Genomic DNA, 21,384 nt, shown 5'->3' with positions numbered 1-21,384 from the left:
GCTTTGCATCAGATGTGGGGGCTGACTTCACGGTAGCTTTTGCCCCTCGAGGGAAGACGAACTGCTTGGTCCCGGCCTGCGGGGGTCTCGGCCGCCGACACCGGAGCGCCGCCAGCGCCTCCGCAGCCGGGGGGGGCCCTTGGCCGGCCGCCCGCCCGGGCTGGCCGCGGTGGCAGGGGCTGCGCGGCGGGTACCGAGCCGCGGCGGCGGAGCGGGCGCCGGGCCGGGCCGCGGCCCCGCGCCGCAGGTGGAGGCGCCTCTCGCTGGGGCCGGGCTGCGGCGGGCGGGCGGGGGCGGCCCGCTGCCAGCAGCCTGTAGGACCTTGGCTAACGTGCGGCGGTGGGCTGGAGCCTGGCGTGAGGGAGGGGCCGCCGCTCGTGATGCAGGATGCTGTATCCCCGGTGCCGTGACAGGCAAGGCGCTCCCCTGCCCTGCGAGCGGGAAGGAGGCGCCGGCGGAGCCGGACCCGGACCCGCTCCCCGCCTCTCTCCCGGCCCCAGCCCCGCTGCGCGCTCCCCGCCGAGCCGGGCCCCGCACCAGGTGGGTGAGCTCGGTGGCCGCGCCGGGGTCGGGGAGAGCTGCGGCAGCCCGGGTTGGCCCTCGGGCAGTGGCAGCCTCCCGACCCGCTTCCCCGAGCGGCTTCCCGGGAGGCGGGCGGGCGGGTGGCTCCCCCGGGCGGGCCAGCCGGGGCCAGCGGCCGCGGTGCCGGGCGAGGGTCGTCCTAGAGGAGCCTTCGAGAAGGCAGCGGGGTGCTTGGGGAGCCCCGGGGGGGGGGGGGGGCGGGCGGGCGGGCACCCGGCAGTTGTGAAGTGCTGGAGTCGTGGGTGTTTTGCCAGTTGTGGCTCTCGGCAGTGCCTGGTGAGGGGAAGAAAATAAAGATAATCTGCCTTCTCTTACTGCTATAGCTGATGGAAACTTCCGAATCACAAAAGCGTCCAGGAGTGCTAAAGGTTTTGGGAGGGAGGGAGGGAGGGGAACTCTAATTTTTTTTGGGGGGGAGGGAGGGAATAAACACTTATTTCTGTAAGGATTCTTAATTGTGTTTAGTTGACAGGTGCAAGAACGGTTTGGATAGACGGTTTTCCTTTGGGATAGCTGACCTTTTAGAAAGGAGTACTGTTTTTGGAGGAGAGATTTGCGTTCACTGTGGGGCTTTGCAAAATCGTGGGGTGGTGGCTGGGAGGAGAGGAGGGAGGGCTGTTTGTGTGGCTGCGTGTGTATGAGGGGTGAGCGGAATCTGTGCTATTTTGAGATCACTGTGGTAATGAATTGTCTGAGGCAAAAAGATGCATTGACACTAGGAATTATAAGAATTAGCAGCATTATTACACATTTTTCTTGTTGGCAATTTTAAATCGACGTTTTTAGTAAAAGTGACTGAAGGTTTTGTGCTGGCCTTGTAATAGCAGTGATCACTAAATTGATGGATTTTTTTTTTCTCCTCTGTGTTGATCACTTATTATCTGAGCTGTTATGATCAGAGCTTTCAAAGGCAGTGCAAATGACTGCTGAAGTCCCAGGGCTGGGCTTTCAGCTTTGAGTGGGTGAAAGTGCTGGTGCAGTACATCAGAAATCCTATGCTCCTCGGATTTTACCTTCGGAAGACCAAGATAGGAGGGGTTCCCAATGTGATAAATTCTCCCACATTCAGGAGATCCTCAAACTTGCCCAGTATTGCCAGTTTTCGCAAACCTTTAATTTCCCTCCCTTTATGTTCCATAACTGGAACTACCTCACCCTGCAGGCTGTGCTCATGGCATGCACTGTGCGGCTGCTCCTCTGGCCAGCACAAAACTCCCGTGTTTGCATTGCATTTCTTCCAAAGGCCGGTTCCATGCCTTTGCCCAGTTTGCTTTAGTCATTGAAATTCTGGCGGAGCCCTCTTGATTTTGTTTGTAACCTGAAACAATTTCTCTCAGCAGAGCCCTAAGGCATGAGGATGGCCAGCCCTAAAGCCACAGGGCTCTCCTGGGAGATCATTTGGCTGGCTATTGCTGTCTGTGCTCACCTACAGGTAGGTAATGAATTTACTGCTGTTGTCATGCCTGGTCCTTTATCAGGTGATCTTGCTACACGCTTTGAATTATTGTTTTTTAAACAGAAAACTGCTGTAAATAAAAGGCTCCCGATGAGCTTTTCCTTTCACTGAATTGTTCAAAGACATCCATGTGGGAAATTAATATTCTCTTCCTAGTAATATTGTACCTGACTTTACCAAATGGGAGCCAAAGGGAGATCTTGCCAGATGTGTAATGCCATGGGTCTTTCTAGGCAACACAGCTGCTTTTTTGCCCCCAGAAGGTTTAGCACCTGATAAATGTTAAGATACTCTAAATGTCAAGGGTTATATAAATACATGGGTACAAACTTCTAAAGCACTTGAGGGCAGTGTCAGGGGTATCTTTGTTTAAATTGTCCAAAGTGTCCAAAAAGGTCTTTGCTTCAAGTGTTCAATGAATACAGGAACTATGGAGGAAAACCATAGCTGCCAACTGATCTATTGCCTGACACATGAGCCTAATCAGTTCCAAGAAATGAGTATTTCAAGAAATATGGTGTGCTGGCATGTAGCAAAGATGTTGTTATAGTATGTCATTCTCTATACTGATAGTTCCCACAGCACAGAACATTTCAAGGATTCTGTAGTCTTAAATATACCCAAATCCAGAAATCCTTTGAAAAGGATAGCTAAACAAACCAAAGAATTTTTTTTAAATAAATAACATCATTTTTTGAAGTACGTAGTAGTTTTTGACAACAAACTAAAATCTTGGTTTTAAATGAAATCAGTGATGCTATTTACTGTAATATTTTTGTGTACTGTTTGTACTATTGCAATGCTGAGAAGTGGTGGTTTCACCATGGAGCCTGGTGTGCTGGGCATCCTTAAGAATTTTGAATTGAAGGATAACAGAGCAGGCAAGGGTAAATTCAAAGAGTATGAAGAACTGAGGAGGCTGTACGAGACAGCTGAGTAAGCAATGATTGATTTATGGTGGACTTTGAGATTTAATGTAGTGAGAATGGGTCTCCAACCCATCCTCAGTAGCTCTGCTGATGGCACTGTGTGCCGTGAGTCATTTGGCAGCTACCTGTTGGTGAACACCTCCTGTATCTGTATTATGATTGCAGTTAGTCATGAAAGTACATGGGTTAGCAAAGGACTCACCATTAAAGTAAAAATTAGTAGATTTGTATTAATTGTGTAGTAAACTGTAGTGCATTCAGTGCATGTCCAAGCAGCGAGGCAACAGTGGGATGATCTACTTTTTGCTTGTGTATTTCTTGTGCAGTAACAAAAATGTTACTGAGTTGCTGTGCTTGTTCAGCTTGTATTTTTGTGTGCAAGCAGTTGAGTGATGCTGTCAGAAGTGGCCCTGTAAAACACTCAGAAAGTAGTTTATAGTTCACTTAATAGTCCTGTTCAAGGTGAAAATAGAACTTCAGAGAAGAGAAATGTCAACTTTGTGTCTGGGCCTTTTGGTTATGAAGAGACTGTTGGTGGGTTTTTTTCTTTTACAATATTTTTCTTGTATTTTTTTCTTTCATATTTTTCTTATTGTAGAACTGGAACCGGCAGTGGCATAGTTTCCTCTTTTCCACGAATGGTTTGGCATAGCTTCACTTGTCTCTTTATAATAAAAACAACCCAAACACATTGTAGTAATCAATAGGCTATTGTGAGTAGCTTTATGAACATTTCAAGCCAGGTCAAATTTTTTGATCTTGATTGTCCTTTAAAATATTCTTATCTATTTGGCATATTTGAGTCATTAGCACTTAACCCCAGTCTTGTAGGAGGCCCTTCTCCTCCCAAGTTTTAGGTGTTTTATCACAATTTTAGGCACATTAAAGGTATTTTATATTATTTAACATAACGTTTTTGGTATCCAATAACCATTAATTCTTTGATTGGTTGCTTGGGGCCATACTATATGGACCACACACAGTCATTCTACCCTAATACTGTACCGTAGCTTTCACTTGTGTTGTTTTTGGCTATTAAAGTGTTTATGTCTGGAGCTAATCAATTAGAAACAATTGGATGCTGGGCAAGGTCACAAGTCTATGTCATGTCACTTATGTGCAATTGATTAATTTCATCCTGCTTGAGGGCAGGTACAGAATAAAATAATGACCATTTAAAAAGCATGTGGTATGAATGTAATGCAAAGAAAACTTTAACATGAGAAGTTGTGAAAAAGAGGTAGCTGTTACTGAGAAGAAATGAGTTAACTTTGGTTATAGCAGCCCCTTCTGATTCTTCATAATAGAGTAACAAGCACAGCATGGTGTTTAGCTGTGCTCCAGACTGAACTCTGCCCTTATGCAATGTCTCAAGTTTGAGAAAATTTTGTCAAGGGCAGATTTGTTGCTATACTGGTAGATAAGTAAGATTTCATAGGATAACCCAGTGAATAGTTTACCATTGAGCATTGCTGAGCTGCTTGTTCATTAAATCTGCTCTATGACAGAAAGCGGCTTACAGGCTAGCCTTGGCTGTGTACTTTTGCAGGTCTAGAGCCTCCTTTTTCTGATATGAGACAATAAAAATGAAATTAATGGAACTGCATTAGTCTGAAGCCAATGGTAATCAGAACAAATGTACGTTTTTCTTAAAAACCAAAGAACACTCCCCCCCCCCCCCGCCAATGGTAGCAGCAACATAGAATAATTTGTTGTCTCTAAAGGTTTAAATGATATATCTGTTCAAAGTAGTTACTGTATTCCATAGACTATATGTATTTGTGAACATTAACTATTCATGTGTATTTATTGCTAAACGCTCTGTAAAAGGCTCTGCATTTTTTTTCTCACACAGTAGCAACTGAGGTATCAATAGTACAGATTGTAGGAGATCAGCTAGCAAATAAAATTGAAGCATGCAAGCCCAGTTTTGCTGGTTTTAAGTGATCTCTTGAGTACATATTGGTAATTGAAAAGGCAGGATGCTCAGCCTGGTAACCAACTTTTTCTTAACCTTGTGATAACATTTTATTATACCATTCAGCTAGATGATGTTATATTATGAAATATATGTAAGACTGTATATTTGTATATTCTTACTAATGGATTAATGGCAGCAAGAAATGATGGCTAGCAGATCTGTGTAGACATATATCATCAAGAATTTTACACATGGATTCATTTTAGATTTATTCTCTAGTATGCTGGTTTCAAATTGGGAACATGTAGATATCTTCCTGGAGACCTGCAGTCCAAATTAAACCCTCCTCAAGTCAGTCTGTTTCACCTCCAAAGACCATAGGGTTCCTAATGCCCAAGGAGGGAATAACAGCAAAGATACAATGTCTGGTTATTTAAGAAGCATTAGCTCTGGGATTCTATGGAAGGGAAAGTTTCATAGGTCACATATTCATTGAATAAACTGTTGGTTGCTCCCATGATGTATGTTTCTGCAATCCCTGCCTGCATTATGGTTGTTTCTAACTATCTGTGAAATTTTGGATATAAAGGATATACATGCTGAAAACATTATCTTATTCAAAATGATTCTGCCATAACTAATCTGCCAAAAGCTACCAACATAGTAAATGTCTTTAAGGTTGAGCTTTGCAAGGCCAAAAATCTGATGTCCATTATATGACATAGTGGACTTGGAGACCATCTTTGTGGAAAACCTTTGGAATATCGTTTTACAGTCACTGAATGTATTGCACACTGATGTTCAGAAAGCAGATTATGATCTACATGCCGTACAACAGTAAGGATTCTTAAATCTCCAGTAACTTTAATCAAAAATATCAGGATGAGATTCGCAAGTCCAGACTTAAATCTGAAGCAGCTTCCCTTTTTTGTAGACAGGTTGCAATTCTGCACCCATCTGGACTTTTGCCATCAGCCTCTATAGCCCTGTGGTTTTAATCTCGGTTTGAAGATTGAAATGCCTCCACTATAGACGAATAACACTTTTGAGACTCTAGAAATGCTCTGACTTAAAATACTCATTGTTATTGACAAAGTTGTAACTCAGTGACAGCATTACCAGAAAACTTATGTAAGTTTCTGAACTTGCTTTGAATTTATGACTAATAATGATTGCTCAGCGATTGCTCATAGGATCTGAACTGCTGTTACCCTCAATTTACAATCCAAAAGAGTTGAATTGCCAGAAAAATCGTGATGAATCTGCCTTGTGACTTGAGACACAAACTATGTATGAATACTTATTTTTTAAAATGTACTCAAAAAATTTAAGTCAGCTAGGGGAGATTATCAAAAGTACAGATGATATCAGTGAAGGCATCCCTTTACTATCTTATTTATTTATTTTTTTCTCAGTAAATGTTTTTATCATAGTGATTAGGAATGATGTTTGTGGTGATACAACTCAGAAAATCAGCCTTTGGTTATTCAGCTAAACCATGGTCCAAACCCATTCGTTCCAATGCAGCAAAGGTGGTTCAGTCTCAATATCCAGCTAGACTTTGAATTCTGTATCTATGTTTTCAAACATGGGTATCAGTGCTCACTGTGACGATAATTTCTGATAAGGTTACACTAAAAATTGGGGAATGATTCTCAAATAACTTGTGTGTAGAGCTGCAAACTTCTGGTTCCAAAACTACATATCCAAGAGTTGAACGCTTTTAGAGAAGCCTCCAGTGTACGAATGATCTCTCATAACAGCCAGTGGCTTCTAATTTCTCTTGAGAAAGTAGTGGAGAAGTGAAGGAATAGCTCTAGGATAATCTTTGGTTTTAGCAGATACTTGAACACTTAGTCATTGATAATTACTCATTCGGGTCTGCTTGGTGCAGCTGGATCCTTCATATTCCTTACCAAATTGGGGCATAAGCAGCACTGAGGTGGCAGTTTTGCATGATGCACCAAAATCCTGCCTTTGTACACTTTCTGTGATGCATGATTGATTGTGCTGATATTAAAACCCTTTTACTGTTTGTTCAGAAATCGTGATCTGGTCATCCAAAATAATGAGTTTCACTTCAAAAAAACATATATTTTAAAAAATCTGAGTCCTTTTAATTTGCTTTTACTTTTAGAACCCGTAGCATTCACATATATGTCTCTATCTGCAATTTTGGGGCTTGAAGCTTTTCTTAACACAGTTCTCCATGCTCGCCTGAGCTGGGGTTTAAGTAAATACCAAATATAATGTGGCTTGCAATGAAGTAGTAAAATATATTAATTTCAGTGATAGTAGGAGCAGATTTACTATTGTGCCTCTGTACTTGGTTGTGTTGTAAGGCTATGCAAGAAATCTTCAGGCACAAGTTATATCATACTGTCCAAATGTTGTACTTTACAGTTAAGTCAGTGTGTTGTTAACATTTTATATTGTTGATAATATTGATGATAAGGTCTTGTGGCTGCATACAGTCCAAGATAATCTTACTTGAACAATTCCAGCGCAATTCTTACTATGCAAGATCTCTGTAAAACAGAGAGTTTGTGCATGGTGAAAGAACGTGTTTGGTTTTGAAGTACACTTTGCTAATGAGCACAACATTCCAGAAAGGACATTGGGTATAGCCATGGTAACTCTGGAGAGACAACTAAGACCCACATAGGAACTGTATAGCCTGGCAGTTCTGATTTGCCCTCTGCATTCACTTTGTTGTCACTGATAGGTAAATAATTCCTTTAGGTTATGAAAGCATGCATATAACTTTCCCATAAGTGGAGAGCTTTTCTTGATGTTAGCTTAAGTCTGTAGACTGTGTCAAACACCCTTGAATTTAATGGTCAAATTTTCAACATGGCCTCACTCCAGCTTCTAGGAGGAAGTACGGATCTATGAACTCACCTTTTGATAACTGTCAGCTTCACAAGGATGCTAAACTTAATGCAGATACAGCGGAATTTTCAGAAGGGTGTGTGTCATGTGAAGCCTTTGTTTTGATGATTTTTGGTAAGACTTGAGATAGGTTAAACACGAATACTGTTAAGTACTTAACTGTATTGGTAGGCCTTTAGCTGGATTTTTTGAAACAAGTAACAAAGTAAATTTCAATTAATCCAATGGAAACCAGGCATTAGGTGTCTTAGGCACTTCCTGAAGTCTGGCTAAGCATTTGTCATCATATTTAGCTGATTAAAACAAAACTTTCACCCTTAAAACTCTTTTGAGAGAATAGGTTTCTGTCATGTAAATTCTAGTACCTGGGTGTGTAGATATTTGATAATACTTGAGAAGTGCAAGTACAAGCATCACATGTTTTTAAAGGGAGGGCAGTTTTTGAAAACTTGGCCTAATATATCCCTTCCAGACAGCATATTACATAAATTGTTTAGGAACAATGTTATTTCTGTTTCTAATTTTATATTTATTAGATTTTATATCATTATATAGAGAAAATGAAAACAGCATTCTCAATCTGTTTTGAGAAATGTGGTTTCCAAGAATTGTCAAGTTTGTCATGCTTCTGGATGCACTAGAAACACAGTGAATACAAGTCAGCTAGACTAAATTGCGAAACAATATTAAAAATGCATTTATGATTGCAATTACTAAATTGTTGCTGTATGCTAACTGTTGCAGTTTGTGTCATGGTGGGAGGTCCCGACTGGTTAATGATGCTGTTTTGTAGCATTAAATAAGTGGAGCATTTGCTTATATGTGGAAACATGTATTTCTGTATTTATGTAATGTTTTTTCTGTCATCAGGTGCTTTGCCAAAAATCGAAGCTGCTTAAAATTTATAGGATACAGTCTCTTGTCAATGCATGCAAACAGAATAGGGTATTGTTTATAGTGTGTATATGTGAAAGGACCAATAGAGGCTTACTTTGTAGTAAAGGCAGACATAAAGAAGAATTTTAGCTGCCTGATATTGCCTTTCAGTATCGTAGACATAAGATGACATGGGCACAGCAGCACTGGCACAGAATGCAAAGAGTAGGGGATTGTGTTCTGTCAAGCTCTGTTTGGCATTAAGTGTTTCCTGGCCTGCACCTTGCAGAAGCTCCAAGAAGACTGCAGAAACTGGCTTTATTCCAGCTGGCTGATTCAGCAAGAAATTAACTAGCTCCAAAAAAATCCCCGCCCCCCCCCCCCCCCATTTTGTTTCAATTTCCTTGCTTGTATATGTGGCTGCTCCAGGCCATGTAGTGGGATGAAGAAATGTGAAAGGACAATGCAAGTACTGGTGCTGATACATTCAGATTTGCCTCTTCTGATGGGAGTTTTCCTTGCTTTCCCAGCTACTGCAGCCTCTTGCTGGTGTAGCAGTGGTGCGGAAGCAGGCAGCTAAGCAAGATCAGTGCTCTCTGTGGAAGTGTAACAAATGAAATATGCTGAAACATGATTTAGCTTCCTCTCTTGAGTCTCCTCTTATTAGATGTTTTCAAGGTCTCATTACTCATTTGATGTTTTGTTTTCTTGAATCTCCAAATAGTTTTAAACTGTTCCCTGGTTGACTAACATGGATGTTGGCTGCAAAAACCAATAGCATAGTAGAGTCTTGAGTATTGCTGCTTGGTACATAATATTCTGGTTGGAAACTGCCAGGTTCATCCAACATATTACTGATTCTTTCAGCTGATATTATCAACACTTTTGTTAGAAAGCAGAAGAGGGAATTAATCTATCACTGGAGAGATGTTGTGTATGCTCTGTACTGTGTAGGGATTTTACTAATTCCACTAACTGATAAGGCTGCTTGAACAGGTTCATTTTTTTTAGTCTGATTTTATACCTTTATTTATATGAATATAAGGTGCTTTATGTGACTAACCATTATGCTTTTCCTCTAGATCAGTGATTCTTGGGAAAGTCTTTTTGTGGTACAGCCACCTCAGAGCTTGGCAGCAGTTAACAGTGCAAACTAAATGGTAGGAAATACTGTGAGGGGAAGGTGTAAAAAAAGTGAAGACCATCATCCTTTCACTGTATGAATTCCTGGTTTGCCCATACTTGAGTACTGCAGACAGTCCTGATTCCTTTATGAATGAGGTGGAAAGACTCGATAGGAATCAGCTGGTAACTTGTTTCTTCCAACATAAGGACAGAGTGCCATTAAAGAAAACTACCCAGGGGACAGATTCAAAACAATGAAAGGTGGTGGTTCTCCATGTATGACCTTTGGCACCATAGGGTTTGGTGGTTTTTTTGAGTAGTTACATGGGTTTCAGGGGAGACAGGATGAGTACTGGGAAGATCCATTAAGTACTACTATATAGGCAAACCACAGCAGGCTAAGAAAAGTAGGTGAGATCAGGAAAGTATTCCAGGGAAGTATTGCGCATACGTTCTCTGGACGTGCTCTTTGAGTGTCCAGTTATGGCTACTGTTGGAAGCTGATGGGCTAGTTGGATCCTTGGTCTGAACCAGTTCAGCTGTTCTTATGCCATTTTGATGTTCCTTGGGGCTACACTTGAGGATCGCTGAACTAGAAGTTAGAACCGATCCTAGACCTGCAGTCGCTTATGACCAATTTATAAACTAACAAAGAAATACATTCTGCAGACTCCAGGTGTATCTGGAGGTATGTCCTGGATGCATAAGAATTTGCTCAAAACCAATGTAGGGGCCTACATTTTGGACTTCTTTGTGTCTGCTGGGAATATTTTGCATTTTTACATTGTTTTTATTTTTTTCTTTACAAACATTTTTATTATGTTTCTGGTGCATTTTCAAATTTTAAAGTTTTGGAATGATTTTTTAATTATGCAAGGAAATTGGGGTAATCTTAATTGCTGGAGTAGTTTTCTTGTTTTTAAATGAACACTAGTATTTCCTTAAGCAAGGTAAATAGAGAAATGGCTTCTGATATTTTACTAAATAAGGCTTGGCTTAAATTCCACTTTCATTATGTGATCAGTCCTTCTGTAAGACACAAGTATTCCATACATGTACCCTGCATGAGTGAGAACTTGCCTTCACCCCAGTGTGAAACTGCATACTCAGATGCTTTTCCCATTTCCTCTTCCTACCTCTTTCAGTTAAATTTAGAACACAATAGGTTGGTCAAAACTGTAAGAAAACCTCTAGAATGCCATCTTAATGTATGAGTTTTTACTATGCAGCTGTTTATCTTCTGCTAAGAGGAAGCTATAAATGTATTTTTAATGCCAGGAGCTGGGCTTAAAATGCCATCGCTTTTCCAGTGGGAATAGATTTGAAAATTAGTAAGCAATTAGAGCAGTAGGCAAATACATTTTACTTAATGTTGCGAGTCTCATGGGCCTTTCAAATATCCTCTTAGCATCACCTGTTCCTAACTTGCAACCTTTTAAATCTTTACCTAGTCTTAAACAGCAGTGTTACTTGGAAAGGGAAATTTTTTTGGATATTTTTGATTTTTATTTATGAGCTGAATTTTAATTTATTTTTAAAAAAATGCATGGTTTCTCCAAGAGCAACAGAGATGTACTGGGAACACTAAGCTTTTCTTGGAGAAAATTTCTTCCTGTAGATAACCATCTTGAGAAGGGCCTAAGCTGGGATAACAGAACATGTGGGTCTTGTTCTGATCTTTTGAACTTGCTTGAATTATGTCCTTAGCAAACATCAGTGATGTATTTGTTTATAATTGCTTATTTTTCTTGCTGAATTTAGACCTCTGTGAGCCATCTGTCATATGTCACATAGAAGCCACTATTTAGAAACGGGGAGATACAGGAATTGTAGACTTTCTTTTTATTATTTAAGGACAGTCCTTGAGAACGCTGAAGAAAATAACTGGTCCTGTTCACCTGGTGCTATAGGAGTGTCCCATCATCCCTTGGCTGCCAAAAGATCACACTGAATCAGTGGTAGTATGACGACTCAGCCTAGGCAGTATAAAACCTCAGTCCTGAAAAAGATCCAGGCTGGGGAGCCCTGTGGACTTCCTTAGGTTACTGTGCCACAAGTGAGACCTTATTTTGTAAAATTCAAGCTTTCTACTTAACAGTACAACATTCTGCACTCGAGTAACAGTGCCAGTGAAGTCTGCAGGCACTTTGCCTGAGACATCAGTGGGAGTTTTTCTTGAGCAGGACCTGCCCATAGGAAGCAAGCTGAGGCTGAATTTCATTAGTGCTAACTAGCTGGTTGTCGTATTTCCTGGTGTGTGGTGTGAATCATTTCATCTCTTCTTCATGTAACTGCTAAGGACAGATGGCATTTAAAGCTGTGTCTGCAGCTGTTAGTTTTCTTAAAAATTGCCTGCATTTATCCCTCTGGAAAAAAAAAAAAACAAAAACGGCAATAATAAAGATAATTTGACTGTTGCTTATAAACCTTGAAAAATTTGAAGTGATTTCCATTTTTTTTACATGTCACTTTTTTATTGTGTGTCATTGAAGACCATTTTATCAGGTGTTTCAGACCATCCCTGTTGGCAGGAATTTCTCTGAACTTCTGCAGAGGGAAACATCAAAACCAGTCCTTAGAGCATGTATGCTATTTTTCAGGAGAACTGAAGCAGAACATGGAAATTCACTTTTTAAGAAGATGTGACTTTTTGCCAGATTTACTATATTCAGAAGATTCCTTTGAACCTTTTAAGGGGTTGCACTCTCCACTGCATGGTGCAGTTCTGCTAATGAAAATAGAGGGAAATACAAGCACACCATAAATAAGGAAGATACAGAGAGTTGATTTCTACGTGTAGCATTTTGTCTGTGCATATGAAAATTGACATCATGGTGTTGGAATGTTGACAGTGTTTTGCATTTTGCTAGCTGTTCTTACTGGAAAGCATGTGTTTCAAAGGGAGTTTTCAATTTTTATAAGTCTTTGCTTCCATAATAGCCCAGTATTATTTTGAATGTAGACTTCAGCTATGAATAAAATTTAACTCATGAAGTAAGAGATTCCTCTGGCACAAAATGTGAATGAATTATGCAGCCAACAACCAGTAATGTGCATGCCTGGATCATAATAGTCAAAGCCCACCTTAAGATTCCACTGTTACCTCTCAACACTGTCTTACTCTGTTCAAGAATGCCTTACTCTGAGAGTAAGGATACTGAGTTCAGATGAACTCTTTCAAGAAAAGCTGCAGTAAGTGTGGGGAAAGCATAGCTGGCTGCACAAAACCAACCCTTTGTGGGAATTTTTTGCTAATGTGCTTTCTTAGCTCCAGATGGGTCTGGGTCTGTGAAAAGAGGGAGCTGAGAAGTGAAGAAAACAGACTAACAGCAATGAAAAAGTGGCACTAGCCCTTCATCTTCAGAGGGTAGCCATCCAGATAAAACTGGCAAAATTCAATTATATTCTCTTTCAGTAATGGGCTGGCCTTTCTCTTCGACCTTCATAATCCACCTCATTTTCCCAGAGTTTCAGGGTTATATACTCTGCAGAAAGTTGGCAACCCAAGTTTCCCATGTCATCAACTCTGTCTGGTCTCCTGAGAGAACAGTTTTCTGGTACAACATCCTTGCACCTGCTAGTTCTTCCCCAGCTCTTCTGAAAATCAGACCACTCTGAACCCCTTCATGAAATTATTCCATACTACTTAGGCAGTTTCTTAATTTTTATAATAATCTGATTCCTGAAGTGATACAAGGCAAGTCCAGTTCCATTAACCTGTCCTTTTGATGAAGAACCCAAATTCTTGGTGACGTTTTCAGTGTCTAAGATTGATGAGTTTGAAAAAGTTAGATATCTATATTATTCTAAGAAATTACACCTGTATCTTTAAGTTAAAGCAAAAGTATGTAATGTACCTGTTAAAGTGTATATGCCTTTGCAGAGAAGTTCTTTTTAAAGGAGCGTTTAACATCCCTAAATATATATATATATGTATCATTGCCCATTTTAGGTGGCAGTGTGCAATGCTGAAAGCCTCAATTCACCGCTAAAACTTTAGAACTTCAATTCCCATATGTATCCTATATGGTTACATGGGCATGTATAGTGTATGTAATTGCACTAACAAAGTCTCAGGAGATTGTCTTTAGTTGAGTTTTAGATAACTGCAGGTTCCTGATGGGCTCTTCTTTGCATATAAGTTACAGGGCTGCTGTATAAACCAATATACGCTGATTTAGCCTGGTGTTATATTTAGTTGAGAAAATAGGCACAATGAGATGTTTTTGCATATCTAAATGAGAACATGAGTCAAGAAAAATGAGGACTGATGTTTCATGTTGAAGGATGCTGCAGCTTGCTAGGCTGAGTATCTGCTTGAGCTGGGGCTTGCAGTGGCATGATTGGTCTCATAAAATGGGGGCCTGCTTGCCTGATCTATCTTTTGTGTTAGAAGTGGCTCTTTAATAAGGTAGCTTAGAAGAAAATCCTGTTCAGAGCTGCATAATTAACATCAGATAGGTCAGATGTAATATATGGAATGCTTGAATTGACATAAAATTTAGATTGGGACATGCTTGATTCCAATGGATTTTGCTTTCGGAAACTGTTACTGCTCTTTGCGGAGGCATTGCGCTGATGCCTGTTAAATTCTGTTCATTGACAGTTGTTAAGTTCTGTTCAGCTTTGCAAATGCTGGTGTAGCTCATCTACATCCGTTCCTCTTTCTGGAGGGCTGCTGTAGCAGCCTATGCTTTTTTTTTTTTTTTTTTTTTTTAATGGGCTGTTAGTACCAGAGGCTCTCTACTGCAGTAGCAATTTTTCTCCTGCTGTGGATTTGCATGAGGGTTGGTGCTGTACTCGGCTGTTCTGTAAGGTGTTGGAGTTGCAAAGGCCTCTCAGTGGGATCAGTCAATTCACAGCTGCCATGGAGTGCACGTAAGAGCTCACATTTTTGAGAGACATGTAAACTGACTCACAGGGCTCTCACCTACGTGTTATTTTCCTGTATCTTGTTAATGTTTACATTATTTTTGTTTACCAATTGAAAAGATATTCAGAATTGTTCTTAATATTTCATCAGAACATTTTAATGTAAACAGCTAACTTTACATCTCAAATGTTCAGTTATTAATTGTCATGATAGTTACCTATGACTTTTATTGGTTATTTCTAGAATCCTATTTCAAGTATAGCAGGATTTGTGCAAGCTTTATTGTTAGGACTGAAATTTAAACTTTATTAGGATTAAGTGTTTAATAGTATAATTTGCTGCATATGTTGCAAATACAAGCTGCTATGAATAGATCCTCTGTAAAAAAAAAAAAGCATTTGATATGTTATGTATGGACTTAAATCCAATATGTTGTTATCTTTAACTAAAGGAAATTATAAGAAGTGATTTACAGAGAAGGGTTTATTCTATTAACTTTAATTTATTTAAAACATTTCTCAACTGAAGCTGAATTTGGTTTTTGTATTTTGACTTTGTTTCAAATGTGCTGTACATTAACTTCCTTTGTTCCTGGAATAGTATTCTGAAAATAGTACAAATTGGCTGTTTTTCATATATATGAGAGGAGAAAAAAAATGAGTAGTAGTAGGTGGAATATTGAAGTGGGGTGCCCTATTTTTGCATTTGCCCACTCACAGTAGACTTGAGAGTTTAAGTGCAACGTTTCCTGTTATATTACTGGCATTTTAAAATATGATTTTTATAGCTTGTAAAGACCTGGGAGAATGGTGCTCTTTTTCCTACATGTTTTCACCCCCCAGTCTCCCAGGAAGCAGTAGTATGGAACACATTGATTTAGAATAGGTATTGGGTTTTTGCTCGATGCTGAAGGAGCAAAACCAGGAGGGCAGCGTAGCCCTGTGTTTTCCTGGTCTGCATGAGACATTTGATTAATCTGTGAAATGCTTGTGACTGATTTGGATTCTTATGGTTTTTATGCAATTTGGAATGATTCTGTGTTTGTAAATGGCAGGAATAGATAGTTTTGGCTTATTTTGAGATACAGAGACCATACTAAATCTTGTTGGTATAGGCATTTTGACTTGGAAGTTTTATTATTGTTCCATATTTCCTTTTAAAGTGCGTAGTTGCTTCTTTGAAGATTTTAAGTAGGCAATCAGGCTTTTTTGAGAAATTTGTTGCATTTTTTTACAGAAAAAATTGCAGTCAGACTCCTCCTCTGTTATTAAAGCTGGAGTAATGCAAAATGAGCAAAATCACTGCATGCATCATCCTAACCCTAAGAAAGGAAAAGCACATAGAGAAGGGACAAATCTCATTCAGTCATTTTTCGATGGTTTTCTGCAAGAGGGCAACAACTTTCAGACCTTGTGTGGATGTGTAGGATTCACTTCAGCCTTTTACCAGGAACTATAAAAAGCTTGTATAAAGGCACAGAATAATTACAGCCTGAGTCAGACCAGCAAGTTGGCTTTTTTTCCCACTATAATGAGGATAAAAGAACCATATCTCTTGGCAAAAAGGACTGGGCTCTGAAATGGAGATGTTCTGGACTTGTAATTCCAAGTACGGCCAAGCTTGCAGAGAAATACACAGGCTAAGATTTATATTCGAGTCTTGATATTTAAAATGGATGCTGTTTAGGCTTCATATAATAACATTTTACTCTGTATGAAGCGCAGAGGAGCCAGGCCTGTAAAAAGTGCAAATGAAAATAGGATTACTGCCACAGTCAGCACAGCTTGATTGTGAGAGTGAGACCGTCAATTTGTGCGGTTTGTTTACAATTTGTAAAGCAGTGGAGAATGTGAAGAGATGTGTAATTATGCAGGATAAGAATAGATTGACTGAATCAGGAAGAGCGCAGTATTTTACACCACTGCAAATTTAGTAGATTGTGTAGGTTCTACCTGTAGCAGTTTCTAGTGTCAGGGTTGCTTTAGCCTGAGAAGTTATAGATACCTAGGGCAAAAGGAATTCTCTGCAATTAAATAAAAGGGCGGATGAATTTATTTCCCTGCCTTTGCACAGTCCATTGTTCTTGGATTCTGTCTGTATTTTGAATAGTCTTAGAATGCTAAAGACAAACATATGAGAATCTGGAACCATGCTAAACCTTTAGCTATTGAACTGTTAGGGTTGGCCTGCTATCTCACATTAGCTTGTACTGGCAAACTAAGAGCTGACTGCGGATAAGAAAATTCAGGGGAGGTTATTGCACAGATCCATCCAAAAGTGCTCAGGAATAGTTGAAAAATATTCTGTAGGAATAGTGCCCTTCTGTAAATCTTTAAAATTAAACTATGCTGTCAAGAATCCTGTTTAACCTTATGTGCAAATGGCAGCGGTAAAAGAGAAGCTGCTAGATATGCAAGAATAGGTGATTTTGCACTGCTGGTTAGAAATCAGGCAAGTATTGGAAATGCTGTGTTTTCCCTTGCCCTTGCTGTTTTTGAAAGTAGTGAGCGGAGTATCCCTTGTCCTACAAGAGACAAGACAGCTTTTCAAAAGACAAGGTCAAGTGGACAAACCAAGATTATGTGTACTCTTTTAGAATCCAGTATATAAAAGCTGCTTTTGAAAGGATTCCTTAGTAGTTGTCCTACTTCTGTGAAAAATAGTGGTGTTTTCCACTTTGTTGAAGGAGGGGAGGCTGAATGACTTGCCTTCTGAAAGATGTCTATGTCACATTTTGCATGCAAGACAAATGCGTTAAAAGATTTGATTATACCAGAAGCAACAACAAGAGTCAGTCCCTCCACGGCCTTTCCTGTATTGGTCAAGGTAGGAGGGCTTTTCAGGAGCTTAGCTACAGCCTCTATTTGCTGTACAGTTGTGTGTCTAATTTTTAGTTGCCAGAAGATTCAGTGAAGTTCCAGTAACTAGGTACGTGCTGGAACAGTTATCACCCCCTACAATTAGGTTCTTCAAACAGCTAGAAAAGAGAAGGAAACAAGATAATTCATCTTACTAGCCATCTGCTATGCCATCATAAACTCCAATCCAGTATTCTGAAGGAGTAAAATTATTTTGTTAAATTTCCTGTAGAAAGATAATCATTATTGGAAAGCCATGCATGACTTATAACATGTCTCAATTCATCTGTCCTGGGAGCTATCCACTGTACGTACACATCTGCTTCTGTACACCCACACAGGATGGGAAGATATTCCTCCACAGGAAGGTCTTCCGTTCCCTCAGTATGCAGGTGGTATGTATTGGCAAATCACATATTGTGGATATGGTAGCCAAGTTCCCAGAGCTGTGCACACATAGCGAAGCAATTCACTCCACTTCAGCTGTTTGAGTGTGAATACAAGATGAGTGACTAGGAATGTAATCACATGGCCTCTCTTTTAATGTTCCTTCTGTGATACCTGTGTTAATCACTTATACTCGCTACTGGTTGCATTTGGAATATAGACCATTAGAGGGTTAAAAATGTTATGTTGATGAGATCAGTCACAGTGAAGACACTTGCTGCTTAAAATATTTAAAAAAGAAAATGCAGAGCATTTAAGAAAGCATCATACTTTTTTAAATTCCAAAACGTTAGACAATGTTGTGCCTTTGAATTACAAATGTAATGTCAATTTTTCATCCTTTTTCTGTTGTCATGTTCATTGAATGTCATTCTGTAATCACCTGGAACATTTTAAAACTGCTTAATGAAATTTTTTGCTGGTCATGGAAGATGGGTAATAAAATTTTAGCGTTGAAACTATCTTGATTAGAGCAGGCATCCTGTTCTGAATTAGCAGTTTCTATTTTCATTCTATGTCTGACTTGCTTGGCTGTGTCTTTTAACATTTCAGCAATTCTGGTTTGTTCAGAGGATTTATTTCATTCTTTCCAGCAGCAGATCCTGTGTTTATCTTTTCTCACCTCAGTAAGAGCCCTTTCCCCTTCAGCATATCAGTCCTGCAGTGTTGCTGTACACATTATGTAGACGAACAAAACCGAGAGTCATTAAACTAATGACCATTAGTCTTAACAGTTGTCAGTGAAGAGATGCCTGCAGGGCCTGTCATGTGACCTTTTAATTGCTGTATTTTTTACTGCTAAAGCATAGTTATCTAGGTAGTGGCTTATTGTAAGTGTACATGTGAAATACTGTCAGTTAATGCTAGTAGGTAAATTGTGACCAGGAAGGGGACAATCTTCAGATTAACAGTAGGTCCTCTTTAATACTTGGTCTTTTCCGATTTGAAGACTTTGCCTTTTTTTGGGGTGCTTCGCTTCTTTTGTTATATTTGGGTTTTGTCCACTTATTGACCTTTTTCTAGTCAGCCTTTGCTTTGTTAGTGCTGGACAGTGTGTTCAGCTCAATACAACACACAGTTAAAACCTTGCCCTGCTTGAGATGCTTTTACTGGTAAGAGACAAAGGCAAAGTACCCTTGGAGAAAAACCATCCTCTCTCTCCCCAAGAGTTTTAACAGGGAGTTAGCAAATGGGTGGATCAAAGATACCAGAGCTGGCATCACTGGACTGAGGGAATAGTTTGGCTGACATTTAAATGAGGCTAAGTTAAATACATATGGATGGATGCATGCTGGAGAGGTGAGTTGAGATGTTTGAACAGTGGGCCTGGGTCAGGGAAAGCATTTTGGCAGCAGAAGATCAGGTGGGAATGATCACGATACTGGAAGTCAGTGACAATCTCAAAGTGGTAGATGAGATGTGCTAATAAGACCAAAATAATTTCTTAGGGAAAAACGGTTTACTAGGAAGTAGGATGCTTTACCTGGTGGTTGGTGTAATGGTATTCCTGACATCAGTAAAGCACAAAAAGGTTAAAAGCTCTAAAGTATTTGCAGAAACTTATTTGAGACTTAGAGACTGCGTGCTGTGAACAGTTTCTTTTGGGAATTTTTTTAAAATCATGCTGAAACAGGTGTGCACACGTGGAGGGCGCTTGGCTGAAAGGCATTCACCTCATGTGCCTTATTAATAGCCTTAAACCAACATTCCTGCAGCAGAGCCATGACCATTTAACTGCTTCCTTATTGTGAAAATGTGCCTGACCGAGTCAATGTGCTAGGCTGCTCAGTCCATAAACCCTGCAGAGGGACTTACTGCAATGGAGAAAGAAGAGTAGGTGAAGAACTGGGTTAACATCACTAAAATTATCAGAAGTGGTGGAAAACTAACAGTGGAAAAAATCACGTTTCCCTCGCCATGTGTTAGACACATTCATGTGGTGAGCTGTTGTAAATCATAAGTTAGCCTGAGAGTGAACATCTGGCTGTGGCATTCTCTACAGTCTAATTTCTTTCAGGTGAGAAAGGATTCATCAGCTAGAGGTAACAGGGAGGAGAACCATTTCGATTACTTACACTTTTACTCAGGGTGGTCTGTCTTTGTAACTAGAATTTTGGGATACCTCTTCACCCCAGGCCCCTTTTTGAAGTTGTGTTGACAAGATGGTAGCAGGTGCTCTCAGTGCTCTGCTGAGAAAGGTGGATGAAGAACAGCGTTAGCCCAAACTCTCCTGTTCCATGGGATAGCAGTACTAGGAGTATGTTTCTAAGTATTTTGGTCATGTGGGTGCTGTTAGGCTACCACACATCACCTTTCCAAACTTTTTTAAGGAAAAGGAAGAAAATTACTTCTGATAATACAGGAAGTGTAATATAGCGCACACTACCCCCACCTCCCAGGCCCATCCAAAGGCCAAAATCAGAAGCTAGGCAAGTTCAGAGCAAAAATACGCAGAATTTTTGTGATGGAGGTAATTAAGTGAGGAAATAATGTATATCCCCTTTTCCTTGGTGCACTCTAAACTGACTGAACCTTTTAGAAAATGTTTCCTATGTTAAAAAGAAGTGATGAACTTGCAGAAATTTCCTCACCTAGTTCTGTGGCCTGTTTCGTGCAGGTCATGTTAGTACCTTTGGAACAAGAGAAGTTCTGGCACCACTGAGTTCAGTTCTCCACTTACCTGAGCAATTTTGCTCTGTTGATCTGTGGATGTGCAAGCCTTTACACAACCTTATATATGTATTTATTCATTGCGGAAGTCACTGAAGTAGGTCAGCAAACACCACTGATTGATAAAGGTTGTTCTTGTGTTAATTCGGTATTAGTTATTTAAGTATAGCTGGGTGACCTTTGTGTGTATGACATAAGTATATTCTTTTTTAGGGGGATATTTATGTATCCTACAGTAATTCGATTTGACTCTTCTCTGAAGAGGAATCTTGCCACCTTATTCTTCGTATTACTGGATTATACCTGTTTATATGGTGTTTACAGGACTCTTTGAGGGTGTCTTTCATTGAGGAGCTTTGTGATGGTAATGTTTGTCAAACTTTCTGTCTTCCTGATCTGTCAGAGTTGCATAGTTGCATGGTCTTTCTGTTCTCCACCTTGAGTTTTGGGCTATTTGATCTTCAAAATAGTTGCACCAAAGATGTATTTTCTTATTGAGAAATTATTCCAGTTCTTGGTGGCTGAGAGTTTGCTTGTTTCCAGGTCTGTTTCTGTTAGGAGAATGTGTAGCAATTTACAGTAGCAGAGCAATTTCGTACATTTCATCTACCTGTTCAGTTCATGATAAACACCATGCTGTTGCTGATGACAACACTGCATAAACAGTATGCAATGATGAAAAATTGTTTGTGCTAGGCCAGGCTTTTGGGGGCTGAATACTTGCCAGTTTTCCTTTGCCACCTGAATCGCAAGCA

The 21,384-nt window shown here is 40.0% G+C and overlaps 1 protein-coding gene across 2 annotated transcripts in view; it reads left to right on the top strand.

Moving 5' to 3' along the window:
- The first annotated feature begins 255 nt into the window (after positions 1-255).
- Positions 256-21,384, top strand: part of ADAMTSL3 (ADAMTS like 3) — a 187,628-nt gene continuing 166,499 nt past the window's right edge. The window contains exons 1-2 of one of the 2 annotated variants that reach the window (XM_037394433.1): positions 256-540; positions 1,923-2,014. In XM_037394433.1, coding sequence (XP_037250330.1) covers positions 1,934-2,014 — 81 coding nt within the window. In that variant the 5' untranslated portion in view covers positions 256-540; positions 1,923-1,933. The remainder of the gene's footprint in view (positions 541-1,922; positions 2,015-21,384) is intronic. The other variant, XM_037394432.1, reaches the window with a different exon arrangement.

Source organism: Falco rusticolus, chromosome 7 (genome assembly GCF_015220075.1).
Source record: "Falco rusticolus isolate bFalRus1 chromosome 7, bFalRus1.pri, whole genome shotgun sequence".
Taxonomy (NCBI): Eukaryota; Metazoa; Chordata; class Aves; order Falconiformes; family Falconidae; genus Falco; species Falco rusticolus.
Note: the sequence above shows the minus strand (reverse complement) of the source record. Positions and strands in the feature narration are given on the sequence as shown.